Consider the following 24,498-nt stretch of genomic DNA (forward strand, 5'->3'; position numbering starts at 1 on the left):
GGCAGTCATCCAGCAACCGCCTGTGAGTCATGGCAGTGACACGGGGAGTTGGGAACGTGGATGTGTGGGCTTTCCCCCTCTCTGAATGGCTGAGAGGCGAGTCTTGGGAGATTGCTAGCCCTATAAAAAAATGCTCTGCTGTTTCCTCAGGTCTGCCCTGTTAAAAACGCGTCGAGAGTGCGGAAGCGCTGGTCCACGACCAAGAACCAGTCGGAGAGAACGGAACGGAGGTTCAGAGCGAGACAGTGAGGGCGGGGAACCCTTGTGCAGACCCCGAAACATTGTAAAAGAGCAGGCTAGTTAGCCGGCAGTGTAGGACGGTGATCCAGGTCGCACGGGTAGCGGCAACTGGGATATAGCTGTCACGTGCAGCACCTTTTCTTTGTAGTTTTGTTACTGTTTTATTTTCCCTGTTTCTTTGTGCCTTCTGTTTTGAATTATTGTTTCGAAGCACCTGCAAGGGCGCCGGTATTGTGTACCATCGCTTGGTATGCCTGTGGTTCTGTTTACCATCGCTGGTAAATCAGACCACAGACCCACAGCGCCATCTGCGGGAGAAAAGAAAAAATAGCAACCCGAAATAAAACTGGGCACCTGTGCGGTGTTGCCAAATTCACCTGTCTGTCTCCTGTGTCAGTGAATTACCCACCACCCTATCACAATAATATTATAGCCCCTAAGGTTATAATATAATATAAAGTTATCATATATGGATAAGTCCTATCATAGTTATTGTGTCAAAAACTCGTAAATCCTTGATGCGTCGTCACATTTTCTTACCATTTTCTTTTAAACTGCTGGCTGCACAAACTGATTCTCAAAAGCCAAAGAATCTGTCAGTACAACAAAGAAAACAGCCATTAATATAAATCTTAAGTTAAAACTGATGCCTTTTACTTCCATATCATTCCATATCTTTACCTAACAAAAAATCAGTAAATGCAGCTTTTGTGAAAATTTGCATCTCAAGAGTTCAGGTGACTTAATCAAAAAGCACACACAGAACCTTGTAATTCACTGCAACCTATCTGTTGTTCTATCTTTGTTTTTCAGTGCCTTGTTTTGTTTTAACTTATCTGGCTAGAATTGTTTTTATTTTATGGAATCCATAATGGACAAGTCTAGATGTTCGATGCCAGAAATTATTTTACATTTTTATGTTATCTGATTTTTAAATATGCAAATATTTTTTAACTTTCATGTTACACAAGGATATGATCCCAGTGAACACACAAACACACAATTATACATTTTCATGAGAGTCTTTGAAAACCAGTTCTTATGTAAACATTGTGATATATATATATATATATATATATATATATATATATATATATATATACACACACAGTACCTTGCAAAAGTATTCAGACCCATGACCAATTCTCTCATATTACTGAATTACAAATAGTACATTGAAATTTCGTTCTGTTCGATATTTTATTTTAAAACACTTAAACTCAAAATCAATTATTGTAAGGTGACATTGGTTTTATGTTGGGAAATATTTTTAAGAAAAATAAAAAAAAACTGAAATATCTTGCTTGCTTAAGTATTCAACCCCCACACATTAATATTTGGTAGAGCCACCTTTTGCTGCAATAACAGCTTTAAGTCTTTTGGGGTGAGTATGTACCAGCTTTGCACACAGTGTCGGAGTGATTTTGGCCCATTCTTCTTGGCAGATTTGCTCCAGGTTGTTCAGGTTGGTTGGACGACGCTTGTGGACTGCAATTTTCAAATAGTGCCACAGATTCTCAATGGGATTGAGATCAGGACTTTGACTGGGCCACTGTAGGACATTCACCTTTTCCTTCTTGAGCCACTCCAATGTTGCTTTGGCCTTGTGCTTGGAATCATTGTCCTGCTGAAAGGTGAATTTCCTCTCAAGCTTCAGTTTTTTACCGGACTGAAACAGATTCTCTTGCAGTATTTTCCTGTATTTTGCGCCGTCCATTCTTCCTTCAATTGTAACAAGATGCCCAGCCCCTGCTGATGAGAAGCATCCCCACAGCATGATGCTGCCACCGCCATACTTCACTGTAAGGATGGTGTGTCTTGAGGCATGGGCAGTGTTAGGTTTGCGCCACACATAGCGCTTTGAGTTTTGGCCAAAAAGCTCTATCTTGGTCTCATCTGACCACAAAACCTTTTCCCACATTGCAGCTGGGTCACTCTCATGCTTTCTGGCAAACTCCAGACGTGCTTTCAGATGGTACTTTTTGAGTAACGGCTTCTTTCTTGCCACCCTCCCATACAGGCCAGTGTTATGCAGAGCTCTTGATATGGTTGACTGGTGCACCATGACTCCACTCCCAGCCACAGAACTCTGTAGCTCCTTCAAAGTGATTGTTGGCCTCTCTGTGGCTTCTCTCACAAGTCTCCTTCTTGTTTGAGTGCTGAGTTTTGAGGGACGGCCTTTTCTTGGCAGTGCCTGGGTGGTGTGATGCAGCTTCCACTTCCTGATTATTGATCCAACTGTGCTCACTGGGATATCCAAACACTTGGATATTATTTTGTACCCTTTCCCTAATCTATGCATTTGTATTACTTTATCTCTAACTTCTGTAGAATGCTCTTTGGTCTTCATTTTCCTTCAGATTCACAGCCTTACCAATGATCCTTCAACAGTGGGGTTTTTATCCAGAAAATGTGACAGCAACTTTAATGGTTCACAGGTGGAGGCCAATGGTAAGGTAATTGTGTCCTCGTTAGGGCAATTTCTTTCATCGGTGCAAACTGGGAGCTTCCACAGCACAGGGGTTGAATACTTATGCAAGCAAGATATTTCAGTTTTTTATTTTTCTTAAAAATATTTCCCAACATAAAACCAGTGTCACCTTACAATAATTGATTCTGAGTTTCAGTGTTTAAAAATAAAATATCAAACAGAATGAAATTTCAATGTACCATTTGTAATTCAGTAATATGAGAGAATTGGTCAGGGGTCTGAATACTTTTGCAAGGCACTGTATATATATATATATATATATATATATATATATATATATATATATATATATATATATATATATTTTCAAATTCAAAATATTCCTGCAACTCGCTGACTGAAATATATTCTTAAAACATACAGATATAATATGAATATTTTAATACTAATTCTAAGGACCCTTATTACCCTTTTGCCCCACACATTTCTGTAGTAATCCAAACAGCATGTTTCAGCAACTCGTATTTCGGCTTCCTCCAAAATGGCACTTTCATTGCATTGCTAGCAAAATAAGTCACAAAAATATTTAGAACTAAAAAAAACAAAAAACATTACAGTGATTTTCTTGACAAAATAACTTGGGAGACGTTACCTCTCTGGATAGTAACACATTCCCAACACCATCTTAAGCTCTTTGATACTCAAGGCATAGTGTTTAACTTCAAAGAACGGGTAGTAGTTAATTACAGAGTACCATTAGCATGTAGGGTACAAAGTCTCATTTAACAGGGCTTGAAAAACACACATGTATAAGCCTGAAGGTACAGACAGGATCACTTTAAAGAGTCTGCAGTTCTACACATACTCAGTGAAAAGAATGAAAACCCTTGCTAAACACTGAACAAAACAATTATCAAACCCCTATGACTCTGCATCAAAGAAGTTTGTTTAAAGTCTAGCTCTTTCTTATTTTTCAAAGTTTTTGAGGTAATTAGTCCAGCTTGAACTCTAATTTTGTCATATGGCCTGCCCTCCAAAATCTTTAGGACTATGTGTGACAAGTGGCAACTGCACCCTTACCATTCACTCAAACATTGGTATGCCAGCACCACAGTTCAGTGTCCCCACACACTCTGCTGAGAGCAGAAGGGTCACAGGGTCCATATGGTTTGTTTATGATAAAATGACATCCTGGTGGTAAAACAAGTCCATCCCTATGCAACTCAAGTCCTGTTATTTACAAAAGTCATTTTCCATGCTTTTTTCATTGATCGCAATTTACTATTCACAATGATTAACCAGGCTTTACTTTTCTTAAATACCATGTTTTTAATTGGCTTTACCACATATTGCTATTCTATTACTACAGTTTACCACAGTATACTTTAAAAGATAATTATATTCCTGTCAGCCAAGTCTTCTGTTTTAAGCTCACAGTAGGTTGTCTAGTTGTGTCTTAGATTGAACTGTGTAGTCGACCTCTGAATTTTTACTACTGGCACTTGGCACAAGGGTTAATAACATTGTGTGATGAAAAGTGAAGCAGCAAATACTTTAATTGTCTGTCAGTTTTACCAGGCACCTGCTGAGATGTGCTGCAGTTCGGTGTAATGACGATCTGATGATCAAAGTGAAAAGGAACAGTCAACAAAAGGACTGCTTGTTGATTTTCTTTTCCATTGTTTCAGCCGGGTTTCTTATTGTTTGCTATGTCTGTATCCAATTTTTTTGTCTTGCAGTTATGCCAATAATCAACAAGAATTAGGAAAAAATATTTGACGAGCAAAATGGCCCAAAACAAAACTTATTTTAAATGTAAAGGGAAACAAATGCTTCCGATTTAAGACATTTCCATCGACTTGATTTAAATGTTTCGTAATAATCCTTTCAGGTTTAATTTAGAAATCTTAAAATGTTGGTATTGTACTGTACATTGCAAACACTATGGCATTCAATTATATTTTCATTTTTAGTTACTAATGTATATGTATGTATATGTATGTATACATGTATATAAAGATCAGGTCTTTGTTCTCTGATACATATTTAAAATGGTAAAATAATAGCATTAAAGGTTATTGCTATTAGAAATGTAATTAAATGAAAATGATATACTGCACTTTTTGAAAAAGCATAAACTTGGGCAATTAAGAAACATTTGGGTTGTGAAACAGTTCTGAAAAAGCCTGTTGTTTGCTTTAACACCAGCTCTAAGCAGGCCCTGATTAATTGTGGGACGAAACGAAGCACATTTTCATGAAATAATAGTAATAAAAAAGTGTGTCGCAAACTGGGTTTAATAAAGTGTAATCATTTGAGGGTTTGACATTTCATAATGCAAAGAAATTGTTTTTCCCTGTCTTTTATTTTTGTTTGTTATTCGAATCCACATGCTAGGCATCAACCTAACTGAATAATAATAGAGCCCCCCCCCCACTCCCCCCCCAACTCTCTTGTCCCACAAACACATATATGTACACACACTTGAGATATCATTTGCTTGTCAGACATTCTCTTTAGCACATGACAGGAGCTGCATTTGCTGAGTTTAGTATGCAAAGGCCTTAATTTTTAATTAGCTGTGAGTGGGGAAGAAAGAAAAACTAGTGTAACAAGCCGCAGCAGAAAGCAACTGGGATGCGTTGCCATAACAACAAGTTCAGCAGGTCGCCTACTAACTAGTGTGTCAGTGGGCAATACTACTACGAGGAGGGAGCTTTCAAAAACAGTGAACAGAGAGCCACAATGTGATTGGTCACACCCCTGTTGTCTTTGTGTAGAGTAGAGCATGCTGGGTAAGACCCCTGAGTGAATTGCTCAGTTTGTCTGAAGGCTGCAGCTAAAGAACTGCTTTTGAATCTGATGGGATAAAGCAAATGAGTCTGTGAAAAGGCCAAGGTACTGAATATCTCTTTTCAATTTTGCATTAATTAAGCAACTGTAACATAGCTCTAAAAAGGAGTTGGTGGGTGGGGGTGGATTTGTATGTTCTCAGACAAGGACAAAGCGTTTTAAAAATTGTTTACTACAGATTTTCAGACTGTATTTGTGCAGACATTCATTCATTGCTTTAGGGTGCATGTTTATGCAATAAAGATAATTATTATCTGAAATAACCAGCTGCGTTCTTAACCAGTGTGCTGTCGTTTTTAATTTTTTTGAAGGATATGTTTTTCTAACTCTACATCCTGCTAATGATAGAAATGTGCATGGAGTGGTGAATGTTTCAACAATTCAGAGGAATGCTTTTTTTTTAGCATATTATTTGGCTGTGGTTGTAAATGTCCATATGGTGGCCACATTTATCTGTGATCACTATGAGGTTTTCTGTTTCATGTTGTTGTGCCACTGTAGCAAGAAACGGGATGACACTTTATGATCTGTGCTGTTTCTTTAAATGTCTTCATTGAAACAGCCTAAAACATGAAAGCTCACTAAGTGTTGGTAGGTTGGTTTTATGATTCTCATGCCATCTTCACAGCAAAGCCAAATTTATGATGAGATTTGGAAGTCTGTCATTTTGCTACCACTAATTATTAGATGACATTCACATGAAGTGTGACTGTAAAAAGGCTTTTCTTGTCTTTTTTCTAAATTGTAGAATCTGGCGCTATACAAATCTAAATGCTTTAAATGAAGAGGTACTAAATATAAATATTGTGTGTACCGTTAGTAACATTTAGTGAGCTATTTTAATGTACTAGGCCTATGGCAAATATTAAAAGGCAAACACGGTCTCTGAAATCTTAGTATTTTAGTGTGTATTGCAATCCAAAAGATTGGAATAAACATTGTCCCCACCAATTGTGACTCAGTTAGGTCACTGCATACATATTTACTGTATTGCATAGAAATAACCCCTATTATCATAAACCATATGGTCCAAGTCAGCTACTGTACCTACAGTTCAGTATGGCTGTGATTTGTTTTACTGTGGTCTTTCAACATCAGTTTCTGTTTAATACAATTGAATTATTCAAGTAACTATAAGTACAGTGTTCACGCAATAGATTGTAAAGGGAAAGTGATGCCCACCCCACTACTTAACTATAGTGCAATTGCTATTGTGCTAGATTATGTGTGTTGCTCTGTGTTGTGTTTTAGTCGGTGTCACTCCAGCATGAGTCTCTGCGTAAACAAATGGGGTTCCTTCATAAATGGGAATGAGGGTTTTACTTTAGCACATGGTCTTACTTGTTTCAGCCAGATACGTTGCTGGGAGAGACTGGAAAGATGTTTACAGCGCCTTTCATGTCAAGCATTCCAAAGGGTTGCCAGTATCTTTATTAAAAAGTCAGCAACAAGAAATATATGAAAAAAAAGATATGCATGTAATAATGTCAAAGCTGCGTACAGCTAGATAGCGCCACACCAATAATCTCAGCCCCATAAATACACCTCCATGTGATCACCCTACAAGAATATCTTTGAACAGCATTTCAGGTGTGTGTGTTCTATCGGAAACAGACCACAAAACCCAAACGCAAGGGATCATCAAGAGTTATGACTGAAAGAGAAAACCTGACATTATTCTTCTTGTACAGTTGCACGTATATAGTCCTTTAAAAAAAACAAAAAAACATGTCTAAACTAATGAAACTCACTGAATTCTTTCACATTTTTATGCAGCCAACCATTAGACTGATTGTATTTTAAGGGCATCTTAGAAGATTTCTGCACTCTGCAATAACCCTAGGCAGGAAGTTCTAAATGAGATGTGGAGTAACTAAAGGAGAATGCCACAAGGGGTAAGGAATGACAGGTTGGAATGCAAAAAAAAAAAAGAAAGGCATCGCTGGAGCAAGGGGGTTAACAAGAGTACAAGGTTAAACAGGTCAGGTTATCAGGTGCCATGACATGCAGGACCAAAACAACAAGCATGGAGGCACTTTTTTTACGCAGAGAATCTGGGAATCTGGAACCAACTCCCCAGTAATGTTGTTGAAGCTGACACCCTGGGATCCTTTAAGAAGCTGCTTGCTGAGATTTTGGGATCAATAAGCTACTATAACCCAAACGAGCAAGATGGGCCGACTGGCCTCCTCTCGTCTGTAAACTTTCTTATGTTCTTATGTCAGTAACAAACATCACCCTGCACAGCTGTAAATTCAAAACTAGAGCTATCTGTAGGACCAAGAAGTTGCTGACCATGATAGATATATACACAGTTATATTCAAAAGTTTACATACCCCAATGGAAATTTATAATGTATAGAAATTTCTCGGAAAACAAAGAATTTTAGGAAAAATCTTTTGTTGCAAAAATTGTGCTTATGTGGATGAGGAAGTAGTAGCATTTTTTGAGTTTTTTGCAAAAATAAATTGCTGAAATAAATAATTGTAGACATCTATTTGCAACTTTTGCTACAAAAAAATTTTCCTAAAATTTTTTTCTTTTTTTTGGAAATTTTTCTAGAAATTATAAATTTCCATTGAGGTATGTAAACTGGGGTTAGAGCCCCATCCCACTGAACTTGTGCACAATGTGGGCGTCGCCAAATTGTTGAATTGGTTATTAATTCAGAGATGGCCACATGTATATAAACATGTTTGTGTGTTTGGAGTGGGTGTTCAAGGGGGAGGAACATGAGCGAGCAAGAGCTGAAAGAAAACAAAATGAAAGTAAAAAGAGTGGAAAACAAACAAGGGTTCCGCGTGCTGGAAGGACCTGCGCGATAGTGTCATTGGATCAGTGAAGACAACTGCCCAGCCTGACCTAAGCATCGTTTGCTTTATGTGTTCGAAACTTTGTTTTGTTTAAATGTTTCCTTTTGCTTGGTGAGCTGTGTGTCTTTGTACAAGTGTTTTGTTTATTTGTGTACACCAGCGCGTGCACCAGCGCTTTTCACCTGCTCAAACCTGTGTCAGCTATAATTGCTATTGTGCTTCTTGTGGGCATCACATGTTAAGTTGCTTTATATATGAGCTTTACTTTTAAATTTAAGACTACTTGGCATCTTTCAGTTCACAGCACAATTTGCTGCTGGCTTGGGGGGGGGGGGCTGTAAATACACAAAATACAAATCATTAGGTTTAGCATCCTTGACATGATCATTTAGAATTAAACAAACTAAATACCCCTATATGACCTTTAAATCCCTCAAAAGTCTGTGTTATTCAAGCATTCCAATGTCCATACTACAAGTTTGGAGCTGAACCAGTGTATCAGTACCAACGTGCCAGTATGTAGAATTACGTCCAGTTACTGATGTGTTCAGAAATCTTATTTTAAGTTTTTTTTCTCAACCAGGTATTGGAGATGTACAATTTATAGACAGTCACAAAAATGCTGTTTAAATATGGGCATGTTACAGTAAAATAAAATACAAATGAATAACAAATAGGGTGATGTTGCCTGAAAGCAAAATTTGCCAGTAAAGATTTAAAATAGCACTCCAGTGAATATATTGTATTATTTTATTTATTTTTTTGCAATCTTGACGTAAAACTTTGAGTTCGTTTTCATCCTGGTTTTGAACACTACCTATTTGTTGTACTTTCTTTCAAAAATTATTTCTTTTTCATTTGCATACCCTTGGCCATTTATACTGTGGAATGAAACCAAACAGATACTACATGATCGATTGAAAGGGCCTTTTGGCAAACACCATGTACATTGTAGCATATTCAGATAAAAGTTCCTTCTCCATAACTATGCTAAGTGTTTTATTGTACATGTATTTCTGTAAGGGGGTTATTTTTCTTTGAACACAGCTGAATAGATCTCCGGTTTGACCCAGGTTCCCACAAACATAGCTATTTAAAATGTATATTGTTCAGCAATACTTACACTACTTGGTATAAAAATAAAAGCAGACTTTTCATAAGAAGCGATTTTAGGGTGTTTTGCACAGAAGAAGTTATTTGTTAATGTCAGTGGGCTGTTCTGAAAATGGGGAGAAGTGAGTCTGTTATTGGGTTGAGTTACTCTCTGCTTCGGAAGCTTCAAAGAGCATTTACCTTTTAACTAGTGATGGAAAACGACTCTTAACAATTCTTAGACATGCTTTAAGGCTGCTACACACCAGACATGATGTGGCAAGCGAAACTGTGCAGTGATGCGACAAAATAAATAGAACCTATACTTTTGATAAGTATCTTTCACACCACAGGCGACGTGGGAACAGCACGTGTCAACTAGGGTATTGAGCAATTAGAGAACAGCTTTAATGCACATGGTCCAGCAGGGTGAAGTAGTATCCAAAATGACGAAGGAAACAATAATACTTGCTGTTGAAAAAATACCCAGAGCTTTATGACGAAGGGCATCACAATTATAAAGATTTGAAAGACAATATATGGGTCCATTTCGAAGGAACTGGGTAAGCCTGGTATGTATGATTTATTGCCATATTTGTTGAGTACCATCAGAGAGACACACATAATTACTACATCATGTTGACGAATATGTACCAGTTTTGACCATAGTTTTGTCAATAGCAATTTAACAGTTGTATAGATCTGGTTTTCAAACCTGTCACATTTGCCTCTGTGTCGCTTCTGGTGTGTGGTCATGTCGCTGTGAAAGTGTCTCGTCACCAATTAAAAAATCACATTGAGTCTGGTGTGTGGAGACCTCTATGCATATAGTAGTACTGTATGGGTGGTTTACAGTATTCACCTTATCATTTCCAAAGTGTAATGCAATCCTCTGAGCTCACAATTCAAGTTTTCCCATTGTGCACTTTTGTTATGGCTGAATGCTCTACATTGTTGGACGTCATCGTGGTGCGACAGAACCTTGTTCCTACAACAGAATGCTGCAACTGTTCAGAACCTCAATCTTAAACTGAGCATTCTGTTATCTGTAACACATTCTAATGACTTCCCACAGTGCAGGACAGCGAGCCTTAACAGCCCAGCCCTGTGGGGGACCCCTAATTCTTAGTCCAATGAGTGGGTTTAAACCTGTGGGAATAATATCACTACCATGTGAAACCCATTGTAACAGTCTCGCGTTTTGATTGGTCCATGTCTGTCACATGAATATGTCATCACACGAGTGGAAAAGCTTGCACATTTTTAACAAAGAAAGAGCGAGAGATCTGTTTTCCATAACCTTTCAATTAAAATATAACATGGTATTTTGAGGTATTAATATAAGAAACTATGGGTTATTACTTTATATGAATTATCATGTTATGCACGAATGTAAGAATTGTTTTTTGCTGTAGTGATGCACTTTTTTCTGCTCTGGTTTTTAGATAATATCCCAAATTCTGCATTTTCGAATTCAGACCAGTTTTTTGGATATTCTGCTTAGCTGACAGTCGAGTTTCTAAGTCATGTATGCAAAGTTTACCATAAACTGGATCATGAATTCATTTGAGAGTAACCCTTAGTACATGAATCAAAGTTAATGTATGTTTTACTCTTCCAAGAAAACTTTTTTTTTTTATGTATAAACAGAAATAAAATGAAGAAACTTGAAATAGATATATGAAAATTAATTAAAGCAGTCGTTTTCCTTTATTAAAGCCTAATATTAAAACACTTTTGAGAAGGAACATGGTATTCAAAAAAAAAAAAAAAGGGCATTTCATTTGCTTATGTAATGTCCATCAATATACAGTCATGCCTTCTGGGTTTAAGAGACCAGTGCCCTTCATCAACTTGAAATAAATTTTATTGTATTGTATTAGTCAACAGTTTCCTTATTTATTACTGATAGTTTATTACTGTAGGCCAGGGGTTTTCAATCTTTTTTTGAAACTGTACCCCTTCTACCTGGAGGTATCAGCTCAAGTACCCCTTTCGCTCAACTGAACGGTACCTCAGTTGCAATAAAATGGAGAATAATCTGATGAACACATACCCCACCCCCCCACCCCACCCCCCACAAAGTTAGTATAAATAATACAAAATAGTGTGCATTGTTATTGTTATTGTGTTTTTTGGGGTTTTTTTTACGTTAACATTTACTTCCCATCTCTGCATAATTGTGTGACATTTAAAATGTTTACCTCAAGATAAAACCTCAATACTGAGATCCCAAAACACTTGAAATTGACTTAATCTGTGCTTCTGTTGCATTAGTACACTACAATATGTGTACGTTTCAGGTCTTATATATATTGGAAATTTTTTTTGGTATTTTGCCATAGGAAATCGCATTCGGGGGGGGGGGGGGGGGGGGGCCTCCTCCTGTCGTACCCCATAAGTCCACAAATCCTGGCCAACAAATCTCTTTAGATGCACAACAGTCTTAACTAAATAAATTGGGTTCCTTCGAGTTCGTACGACCCACGACTGCCATTTGCTGAGCCTTACCCCAATGGTGTTTTTATAATGGGATTGGCCATAGGGAGGGGGTGGTCTCTTATCATACCTCATATCATCACGACTCCTGGGGCAAGGAACTAGGGAGCACTCTCTTCATGTGCACATGACTCTCAGCTAAAGAAAATCACTGGGATTCCCCATATACATTTTTCAGGGTGCTGCATCTTGGGTTTCGGGGGTCCCCGAGACTTGAAAATTGGTGCAGGGGTCAACCTTGGGGCCCCTGTCTATCTCTCAAAGCGATGTGTCCCCAGCTGGAAAGGACCCCAATTTAGACTTTTTTTTGCCAACCTGGGAGCTCAAAAGCTATTGGAAATCCAACCTTGACATGCCATCATGCCGAAAATGTGAATGATTAGTGAAAATGTAGCATTTGAAAACAGATGGCTCCCTATGAAAGATGGGCCCCAGACATTACTCTAGGAAGTTAAACCTGGGTTCTAGGCCCCTGGGTCATTTAGATATAACCCTGAGAAGGGTCATTTTTGGACATTTTTGACTGGGCATATCTCGAGTTATGTGGAGGTTAGGAACTTTTTATTGTCTTTTTATTGCTGTGGAGCCCCATGTGGCACCCGCGCAAGGGTTCACCATTTACACGGTGCTAGGTGCCAGGACGGCTTGGCAAAGTTAATTTTTTTGACACAACGAGTTTTTGGTTGAATCACGGTGCCATATTAGGAGGTGGTTTGGGGCACCCCCTTGAGTCTAAATCACTTTAAATGGTGATTCTACGTGCTCGGGTTAAAGAGATATGCATGAAAATGTGTTTTTCAACCCTGCCATAGACATGAGTGAGGCTGAACACCCTGAAAATATTTTTTGCAAAGAATTGCTACAAATTCATGGCATGTTACATTCAGGCTGGTCCCCTAAGTCTAGAACCCTTCGAACGGTGGTTGTATGTGCTCTGGGTCGAGAGATATGACTGAAAATGTGTTTAACACTACCATAGACATGAATAGTGCTGAACACCCTGAAATTTTTTTTGCCAAGAATTGCTACAAAACTGGGAAAAAAATCTCAGAAAAAAAACACTTTACATGTGGAATATGATGAGTAGTTCTGGCTTCTGATTAATAATGTCCCTGGCATGTATGATGAAGCAGAATCTGTGCAAGTCAAAGCCATATTTTCCCAAGTTAGCTGGTACTTTGTGAACATTTGGGCAATCGATGTGCTGAAGGAAATAGTATCTACAGAAGGTATGAACATCAGCACAGAACAAGCCAGGTTTCACCTTCAAATCATAAAAGAAAATTGACAACTAAAGCATCATCATTTTCTGTCAAATATTTACAATTAAGATTGTCGGTGTTAGGCAGTGTTTTACTACAGACACAAAGTCATCAATACATACCTCTCTGCAATAAACAGTGGCTGTCTAGCAAACCACAGCACCCTGACAAACTCATTAACACAGTCATTCTGCACTTTTTGTGAAAGCATGTGTAAAAGCAGGATAAATGGATTGCTTGCCTCTCAGTTCACTTTCTTGTTTTAGTTTAATGTGTCGCTTATTTTTCAGTAGGTTCTTTTTATTGTCAGCGTGAACATCTACCTCAATGCAGCAGTATTTGCAGCGCTATGCGTCCTCTGCCTCATCTGACCCACTTCTGCTATTTTTGCTTTTTGTATACCTCGAAACATTTGTTTTCATAAACTGATTTATGTTTTCTCTCCATTCCTCATTCAGTAAAAATATTATATTTTCATGTAAGTATTTCAATTTAGTTTTTGATGAAGCTCGGTTACTACGCTCAGCAATTGCCACGTTAATCAGACTTTGATTGGCCAACATAATCAGGTGATTATGTGTTTGTGAAGTGACAGAGAACCATGTTTGAATGTTATTTGATTATATAACATCTGAACATCTTCTGTATCCTAGGATATATAGAGTAGAGCTTCTTATTGCAATGTATGTGTTGCAGCCCCCAGTTTGGGAACCCTTGCTTTATGTGCTTATCTTCAAGATCTGCTCCCTTTTCAGGGTATTTCAGATCATACCCTGAAATATAAAAAGAGAGCAGGGTAGTGTAGTAAACCTGTAGTTATGAGCCATGGAACAGGCGCTCTGTCATAACAAGGCCTCATCTGCAGTAATATGTATCTGTTTACCAATGTATTTGGTTTTCAATTTCCACTGATACACATCAATTACCTCCATTGAGGGCCATACTGGTCACAGTCTGACAGCATGTCATTTTAGGGTTTTTTTGGGGGGTTTTTTGTTACCACAATTTAGACCAAACTGAATTTGTCATGAATTGATCTGTGCACATGACACTTGGGAATGCTTTAAAAAAAAAGCAAAATTAATAAAGACCCTATTGGAAATCTCTCTTAAAATAACAGCTGCACTCTTTTTTTTATGTTGCTGTGATTTTCAATTGCCTGTGCTTAAATTTGGGCTTTGATGATTATGCATGGCCCTAGACACATAATACAGTGTTGAATGGGATGTGCTTCTACATAATACAAGCGTATAAAGGGTATTTAAAACAATCCCACAATCAGGTTACATTTTATACTTAAATTTACAGTAAAACCTGCCAAGAGTGACCACTCAAACGTGGTCGCTTTTAAGACTTAGGGGGGTATTGTGTTGTATCACTGCGAGTGTGTTTCACCACTTCCCCCTGTCAGCTGGATGTCTCTCTCCTGGGTGTGTGGCGACTTCATCTCCCATTTCTCTCGCTCCTGGGTGTGTGGCAACTTCGCCTCCCATTTCTCTCTCTCCTGGGTGTGTGGCGACTTCGCTCTGTCTTTGTTGTGGGTTGGCTAAGCTTGTTTGTTCTGTAGTCTACGTGCTGCATGCGAGTGGTGTTGTGAATTGGCTGCCACAGTCTTGTGTGGGATTGGGTGGGAGAACAGCGAGAGGAATAAGGACAGGGTCACATGACATTTTCTATTAAAATATTTGCTTTTGAAGTAGATACAAAATTTGCTTGCATCGCACGAGTTGCTTGCTTCCAGTGTCGATGCACCTTAATGAGCAAAAGAGAAAATCTTGAAACTAAGAAACAGACTGATAAGCAGAGAACGGTTTCTCCTACAGGTTTCTTTCTGAGTATGAAAATATGGTCGCAGATGATAGGTGGTCTCTTCACAGTTAAATTAGCGGAAAACCATACTGTGGCCTCTGCAAGTAGTCACTAAGGCAGGTTTTACTGTAATTCCTTTGTATCTCATTACTACATTTCTATAATTTATCTTTCTGCGCTTTTTACTTTATCTTGTTTATATTTCCCCAAAGGAAGCTTTAGCTCTTCATACAATTCCCCCCCAAACCTGCATGCCAGTGTTTTGCTCTGGGACATTCTACTGGTATTACCTACTATAATAGATTATAAGTGACATCTTCAAGCACTATTATAACTCGGGAAGTAAAGCAAAGAATTTAATAGGAGGATTTTTTTTTTCCCGCTAACCTGGCATTTCTTATATATTTTTGAAGGAACAACTATAGGTTATTTCATAACGGGTAAAATAAAATAAATAATAATATGCATGGAAGTGTGCAAGCCTTTGGAATCGTTTAGTTTTTTAAACTAATGCAACAGAAGTCTGGTAATCGCATGCACCCTTCAGCAGAGTTGTGAGTGTCAAACATCACTGTGTGTTTGCTTACTACACTACATTTCGTAACTTACCCTTCCGTACACATCACAGGAAACCAGGACTTGTTGGCAAGCCAGTTTCTTCACATTCCATAAAGGTAGTTTCAGCTGTTGGCACTCAAGTTTCCTCCCTTCTTTGGAGCAAGCCATGTTGTCACTGTGAATTACAGTTAGCATTCATGTGACTCCGTGCAGCGCCAAGAGGTTACTCAAGTGTTGCTAAGGGAAAGGAAAACAAATCATGTAAAAAGAAAATTGTGTTTTTGCTGATAAAGATTTACAGTAAACACTTAAATAAATGGGAAAGTATTGCAACAACACCTATAAAATATGCAAAACCTTATGAATGCCGTACCTTTTTACCTTCTTCCCTCTGTAAGGCTGAATTTCATGTCAACATGCCTTTTCACTTACAACTATTTTATTACTAAACTGTAATTGTAATAGGGTGTATGTTTTTTTTTTTTAAAGTTTGTTTTCCTTTTTGACCCTTGAGTGCATGAGACAAGCTGTAAACCAGAAATGACTGAAGTAGCTAACAATGGCTGGTTTGTGCATCAGGCACCTAAACAGCTATCATTTACACAGCAATATCTTTGTTTCCCTGCAGGTGATGTGTCACCCATCAGTATGTCTCCGATCAGCCAATCACAGTTTATCCCACTTGGGGAGATCCTTTGCTTGGCCATCTCAGCAATGAACTCTGCAAGGAAACCGGTCACACAGGAGGCACTGATGGAGCACCTAGGAACCTATTTCCCAGGTAATTCACTCACAAAAAAAGTAATAATAGTAATAGCCCTAACAAAACATTTTTAAATGAATTGGAAATTATAGTTACCATTATTGTAAAAAAGTGTGTTGTCTTTATAAAACAAAATACAGAATGTTACTGCAGTATGCTACACTAAATGCAACAATTTACAGTAGTAATTTGCTGTAAATACTGCATTAAATTACAGTGAGTACAATTTACAGTAGTACCAGTACGTAGGTTTTTATAGTGTTCTGTAGTGTTTTCTGTTACATACTTCAAAGTGGTAGTTATAGTATACGATGCGCTGTATTTTAATGCAATATATATATATACATACAGTACTGTGCAAAAGTTTTAGGCAGGTGTGAATGCTGTAAAGTAAGAATACTTTCAAAAATAGACATGTTGATAGTTTATATTTATCAATTAACAAAATGCAAAGTGAGTGAACAGAAGAAAAATCTACATCAAATCCATATTTGGTGTGACCACTCTTTGCCTTCAAAACAGCATCAGTTCTTCTAGGTACACTTGCACAAAGTCAGGTATTTTGTAGGCATGTAGTCAGGTGTATGATTAAACAATTATACCAAACAGGTGCTAATGATCATCAATTCAATATGTAGGTTGAAACACAATCATTAACTGAAACAGAAACAGCTGTGTAGGAGGAATAAAACTGGGTGTGGAACAGCCAGACTCAGCTAACAAGGTGAGGTTGCTGAAGACAGTTTACTGTCAAAAGTCATACACCATGGCAAGACTGAGCACAGCAACAAGACACAAGGTAGGCAGCAATGTCTCTCCCACACAGAAAATTCAAGGCAGACAGGGGTTTCCAGATGTGCTGTCCAAGCTCTTTTGAAGAAGCACAAAGAAAAGGGCAATGTTGAGGACTGTAGACGCAGTGGTCGGCCAAGGAAACTTACTGCAGCAGATGAAAGACACATCATGCTTACTTCCCTTTGCAGTCGGAAGATGTACAGTAATGCCATCAGCTCAGAATTGGCAGAAAACAGTGGGACCCTGGTACACCCATCTATTGTCCGGAGAAGTCTGGTCAGAAGTGGCCTTCATGGAAGTGTGGCCAAAAAGCCATACCTCCGACGTGGAAACAAGGCCAAGAGACTCAACTATGCACAGAAACACAGGAACTGGGGTGCAGAAAAATGGCAGCAGGTGCTCTGGACTGACGAGTCAAAATTTGAAATATTTGGCTGTAGCAGAAGGCAGTTTGTTCGCGGAAGGGCTGGAGAGCAGTACACGAATGAATGTCTGCAGGCAACAGTGTAGCATGGTGGAGGTTCCTTGCAAGTTTGGGGCTGCATTTCTGCAAATGGAGTTGGGGATTTGGTCAGAATTAATGGTCTCCTCAATGCTGAGAAGTACAGGCAGATGCTTATCCATCATGCAATACCATCAGGGAGGCATCTGATTGGCCCCAAATTTATTCTGCAGCTTGACAACGACCCCAAACTTACAGCGAAAGTCATTATAAACTATCTTCAGCGTAAAAAAGAACAAAGAGTCCTGGAAGTGATGGTATGGCCCCCACAGAGCCCTGACCTCAACATCATTGAGTCTGTGTGGGTTTACATGAAGAGAGAGAAGCAACTGAGGCTACCTAAATCCACAGAAGAACTGTGGTTAGTTCTCCAAGATGTTTGGGCAAACCTACCTGCCGAGTTCCTTCAAAAACTGTGTGCCAGTGTACCTAGTAGAACTGATGCTGTTTTGAAGGCAAAGGGTGGTGTGACAGGGTCTTCCTCGAGTCACACGTGTGGGTAGCCGCTGTTCAAGCATACAGAGAGACAGAGGTTGGAGTTGAAACGCCGGCACAGGCGCGCAGGATTTATTAACAACAAACAGAAAACGAAAGTAAAATAAAGGCGGTCATGTGACGTTACCAGCGATGGTAACGCACAGAGGACAAATACAGTAAACCGTACAAAAAGTGCAAAATAAAACACAATACCCCAAACTATAACTCAAAAGGTGCCGTGAAAACGGCAGGCCTTGCAGCAGCCCTGAGCAATCTCCCGCGGATGTTTTTAAACTGACGGACACTCGGTCGAGACCCGCCCACTTGCTGATTGAGGACCAGCACAGCCAATCACTTGCTGCCCTTCCCTCAACCAAGCATAGCAGGCAGCAAGTCTCAATCGAGCGCCCGTCTGTAAACAATAATACAATCAAACTAATCAAGTACCAAAACGTCACAAAATAAACCCATTCCCACATATAAACCACACCAACACTAATTTACCACTGTGCAGGGCAATCGCACTGCCACATACCTCCCTCCTTAGGATGAGCCCTAAGGGTTCATCCGACAACACCATTCACTTATTTAATTTTATTTATCTATTTTTATTAACACACTACATATGGGTGGGTGGGAGGGAACATTCGAGCCCAGCCAGCCTCAACCAACCACCAGACAGCTAACTGGCTCCAATGTTATCACCACAGTATCATCAATACAATTTATCACCATTATTATCTCGATAATTTATCATTACCATCACTATTATTATTTCCCATCACCATCATTTATACAATAATCTACTAACAATCTACTCACATGCAACCATTAACACACCAACAATTATTAACCCCCAGGGCTTCTATAAGGGGGCGCCCATTCAACCCCGCTTACCCCCTAAACCCAGTGTCCCTTCACGGGGCTCCTCTCCAGAGGATTGACCCGCCTCCTTCTGAGACGATCCCCCACAAACGACAGGTCCTCCTTCGCTGACGCTCGGCAGGCAGTTCCTCCCGCTGGCGTCCGGGCAGGCAGTCTCTCCTCCTCCCTCGCCAGCTTCCAGGACCGGAACTCCTCCTTCTGCAGCTCTCGGGAACGGACCCTCCTCGGCCTCTCTGGCATTCGGGCAGGATGTCTCGGCTCCTTCGCAGTGCCTTTAAGGACAGCGGCTCCATCCCTCTCCTTCAGCAGCCCCTCAGTGTTACCTGCGGTCTGCCCTTGCCCCCCCCCCAAAAAAAATTTCAGGGGTTTGCTCCTCCTGTCTCTCTGTAGCCATCTAGCCTTGCTTCGGCAGGATGCAGCGGAATCCACTTCCGACACCATATGTGACAGGGTCTTCCTCGGGTCACACGCGTGTGGGTTGCCGCTGTTCAAGCATACAGAGAGACAGAGGTTGGTGTTGAAACACCGGCACAGGCGCGCAGGATTTATTAACAACAAACAGAAAACGAAAGTAAAATAAAGGCGGTCATGTGACGTTACCAGCGATGGTAACGCACAGAGGACAAATACAGTAAACCGTACACAAAGTGCAAAATAAAACACAATACCCCAAACTATAACTCAAAAGGTGCCGTGAAAACGGCAGGCCTTGCAGCAGCCCCGAGCAATCTCCCGCGGATGTTTTTAAACTGACGGACACTCGGTCGAGACCCGCCCACTTGCTGATTGAGGACCAGCACAGCCAATCACTTGCTGCCCTTCCCTCAACCAAGCATAGCAGGCAGCAAGTCTCAATCGAGCGCCCGTCTGTAAACAATAATACAATCAAACTAATCAAGTACCAAAACGTCACAAAATAAACCCATTCCCACATATAAACCACACCAACACTAATTTACCACTGTGGAGGGCAATCGCACTGCCACAGGTGGTCACACCAAATATTGATTTAATGTAGATTTTTCTTCTGTTCACTCACTTTGCATTTAGTTAATTGATAAATATAATCTATTAACATGTCTATTTTTGAAAGCATTCTTACTTTACAGCATTTTTTCACACCTGCCTAAAACTTTTGCACAGTACTCTCTCTCTCTCTCTCTCTCTCTCTCTCTCTCTCTCTCTCTCTCTCTCTCTCTCTCTCTCTATATATATATATATATATATATAATATATATATATAGATGCAATTTACATCAAATACTACTGTTAATTGTAGTAATTACTTCGGAAAACTGCATTTTAATAGTACCATAGTAAATTCTAAGGAAGAAAATTGCAGTGCATTTTATAGAGATACTAACACTAATATTAGACTGATATACCTGAACAAGGGCGTTTAGGTACAACAACACAAATGGGATTAGTTGCCATTGTGGGCAAGCCATCTTAAGTTGAGTTCTCTCAATAATTATTCTGAGAAGTCAGATTCTTTAAAGTGTTTACCATATGGATATTCATGTTTGCAGTCAGTTATGCGTTCTTTATTAGCATGGCTTTGAATGTGTGGGACTTAGTACATTAAAAGCTGTGCTTTACGGGTGTGGGCAGTTATTGTTCTGTTATGCTCAGTGGGAAAAAGCTAGGAATACATTGTGATATGGCTCTCCCGACCACCAAAAAAAAAAGGATTTAGACCTGTTATTTAATTTTATTTGACCCCATAACTTCAAATGTATTTAGCCCCTCTAAAATCTTAAAATTCTCTGTTAGAGAGCACACATAATTCATGTTCTGTGGCATGCTGTAGTTTTTAGTTCTTATTGTTTTCCAAAGCAGTGGTAGGTTCAAGTTTGTATTAGAAAGGTTCAATTTTGTACAAGGCCTTCTCCTAAAGGCGCATTGTTCAGGAAAAGGACATACTTAATATCCAAGAGGATATCCGTGTAATGCATCAAATATTTGTAAGTTCCATTAAACAATGAAACAGAGTACAAGAGTTATAAATCAGGAAAGCCTGTCTTGGAATGAATGGTCCTGTCCAAGTAAACGTGTCTGCTCAGCTTCCTGTGCACAATGCGGCCCTATGCTGATAGCTGGCTTGTTTTGTTTATGTTCTGTGTGTTCCTTGTTAGTGCAGTCAGGGTGTTTCAGAAGAGCTCCAGCCTTGGGGTCCAGACACCCTTCTCATGCAACCATGAGGCGCAGATAAGAATTTTCTGTACTGCCATTGAGCTTAAAGCAACCACCATGACACCACTCTGGTTCTTGTTACTCCAAAGCTTTTTTTATTATGTCATCGCCTGTCTATGTGGACATGCAATTCTTGACAGTTGTTTTTCTAAGAAAGGATTTTGTTTAATAAATTATAATTCCTTTGTGTCTGTTTAGTCATTATGCACTGCTATTGTGTTTTTGTTACGTCTCCAATTTCTATAATCTTATGAAAGCACTCATATAATTTAACAAACTAGTACAAAAATTAATTGACACCATATCATAGGTGATATTAGTATATACAGTGCTACCCCATTATAATGCGATTTGTCGGGGTCCATATTTAGGAACAGCGTTATTTGTGTTTCGTCTTCTAACAAATATTGGCATTTTTGTTCCTGAAATGATTTACAATGCCCACAAGCCAAATTAACATTGGAACGGACCACGGAAAATGAAGGAAGGCGACACACACAATTTGCAGGTACTTCAATTCATGGTTTATTGGGACGAGTATTCCCTGGGCTACAACAAAAACAACAAATAGTCTTGCACTCTCACAGCAGCACATTCACACAACACATTCCATATGTGCTTTCATGTCCCCGCCTCCCCGGACGTCACGCACCAGTCCTGGCTGAGGTAAGCTTACCGTTTCCCTGCAACAAACACACACACACACATGCAAACAAACAGGATCCGTAGGCCAGTCCTGTAACAGTGTAAATCCTGGGTTGTTACAATATATACAATATAATATAAACTGCTATTCCACCAGTTTAAAATTTACACCACTCTTATTTAAATTGTATATATTTTTTATAGTAAACCATAAATAAATAACACAGAATCCAAGTACGTTTATAAACACTTGTACTGTTTCATACTTGTTTTATAACATTAATGGACAGTTTGTTTTTACCTTTAGAAGAAACAAAAATACAGTGCAAGCACGGGATTTTATAATTACAGTAATCCGATGTGTATCCGTCCGTCACATATCCACCCTAACTGTATCCACCCTGATCAATCGTTACAGCAACGTTAGTTTATTATTGAACAGAGAAGATTAGTTCAGGCGGATTGTAGATCCCAAAGTTTTCGTACACTGTGCTGTATGTGCTCCGTGCGCTGTCACTGCTGGTAGCGTCACGTGAGCTGTTCAGTGTGTTGATATGTAAATAAGTCCTGTTTGCTTGCAGGGCGTATCAACTTCAACCTCGTCTCAATCTCCTGCCTGTCACTCAGCAGCGAATGCACGCACCCACACAGCAGATGGCTACCCTGTCACAAGCATTAATACCAAAACAATAATTGTGTGAATATAGTAATTGTTACAGCTGTGGAATGGTATTTAAACCAGGATTAATTTATCTGCCTTTTTATATATCTGCCCTTACTCTGGTCCCACTGCAGTCAGCTACGCATATACTGTAGTATATGTCACCGTTTTAATTTAAATGCATTTAAATACTGTAATATAAAAACAACAATAAATCAAAATCACAGTGTTTTAGGTTTTCTTTTCTTTTTTTTAGTTTCTATGACAGTGTATCCTAGCATAATTCACCAGGATATCTGGAACACTCATCCAACATTTGTGAGTCAGATTGCATTATGGGGGAAATGGGAGCCACGACCTTACCGTGTTATAACAGAGTCCGCACTGTAACAGGTTGCGTTATAATGGGGTAGCAACAAGGTGCCGGTGTCATGGCAAATTTCGCCCCCCTGCCAAATTTGACCATACTGTGCTAAGAGCACAAACTACTTTGTATCAGTTTATGTGCATGTTTTACAGCTAATGATTTTTATAATATTGCTAAATTGATAAGTAATGGTTTCTAATTGATGAATAGTGTTTTAACTAGCTCAATTAACACTAACCTTAACTTACAGACTTTAATTGAAAAGGTGACAATAAGTTTGTGATCAACAAATATTGTTATTTACTATGATTAATATAGGTTATACAGTAGCTTCATTGTATATTGTGAGAAATATTTAGGGAATGTCAAAAATTGAGTTAAAGGAATGAACAGGTCAAACGATTTAATCTTTACAAATGTTCATGCATGGTCTTGCACTAAATCTGCGAACAAATTTGTCTTAGTTTAACCATTTAGCGTGTCATAAAAAATGAAGTAATACACCCTCATTGTATATGTTCCTACAGTGTTTTTCAAACCGTTAGCATCATCTTGGAGCCTGTCAATTCTCAAGCAGAGTTCCAGATTTGTTGTTGTTTCTTATAGTTAGCTTATACTTAAGTTCCTTTGTTATCAGTAATACTGTATATGCATTTGTTAAATATGTAAGAAGCTAAATTTTATCATATGCAGTAAAATACAAATGTTTCTTCCATAATTTCAAACACTCAGAAGTATAAATTTTGAACTAGAAGCAATGTGATTGTTAACCACTACATATTGCTCCTGACTTTAATGTGTACAATTCAGGCTCTTAACTAATTAAGCATACAGTATATCAGATTGGTGTAAATGCTAGAGTAGAAGTCAGTTTAGATCTGCACTGTCCAGCGTTAGTGCAGGTGAACCCTTTACAGAGCACTCATGGCGAGCAAAAACCCGAATGCCGTAATTTTAGTGAGTTGTGTATCAGGTGTAAAGAAGTCAGAACCAGAAAGACATTCACAAAAAAAAGGCACAACATGTTAAAAAATGTAACAAACTTTATTTTCTTAATTCTTCACAATAAAGCAAGTACATGATCAGACTGCATATTTCCATTGTAAAGTACTGTCCAGGACTTAATGAGTAAGCAGTAGTGAAAGAAAAAAAAAGACATTCTGTAGGTCAGCTTTGGTAAAATGCCCCCTCACCACGTCAAGGTCCTGACCTTTGGAGTGGGGTGTTAGTAGTAGGGTTAACAGAACCTTAAAATGCCTTCTCACATAACCTACAAAAAAGAAGGACTTTAAAGAGGCTGCCTGTCTAAAAATGACATTACCAATTTATAGTGACATGTTATCAGTAAATCATATGGACATTTCATACTCTTAACTTTTATAGAATTTAATTGTCTAATATCAATTAACAGGAATGGAAATCAAATTTGAAATTGAAGCATCACATATACTGTCTGAAACATGTACCTGTAAAATGTGAAGTTGTTTATTACTTCGGAATTACATCTAATGTACTTTTATATCATGTTACACACACCTTATTTGGCACAATTTCACTTAAATACAGTGAATTTAGCTCCTCCCCAGCTGGATCACAATCACAAACCATCCAGGTTACTTTTGATATCTCTGTTCCAGAAATATTGAAGTCAG

General features: G+C 38.8%; 1 protein-coding gene across 2 annotated transcripts in view; it reads left to right on the forward strand.

Annotated features, from left to right (window-relative positions):
- stox2a (storkhead box 2a) overlaps positions 1–24,498 on the forward strand; it is a 128,600-nt gene that overhangs the window by 79,475 nt on the left and 24,627 nt on the right. For both annotated transcript variants that reach the window (XM_041223819.1, XM_041223826.1), the window contains exon 2: positions 16,187–16,339. In XM_041223819.1, coding sequence (XP_041079753.1) covers positions 16,187–16,339 — 153 coding nt within the window. The remainder of the gene's footprint in view (positions 1–16,186; positions 16,340–24,498) is intronic.

The sequence above is a fragment of the Polyodon spathula genome, chromosome 2 (assembly GCF_017654505.1).
Source record: "Polyodon spathula isolate WHYD16114869_AA chromosome 2, ASM1765450v1, whole genome shotgun sequence".
NCBI lineage: Eukaryota > Metazoa > Chordata > Actinopteri > Acipenseriformes > Polyodontidae > Polyodon > Polyodon spathula.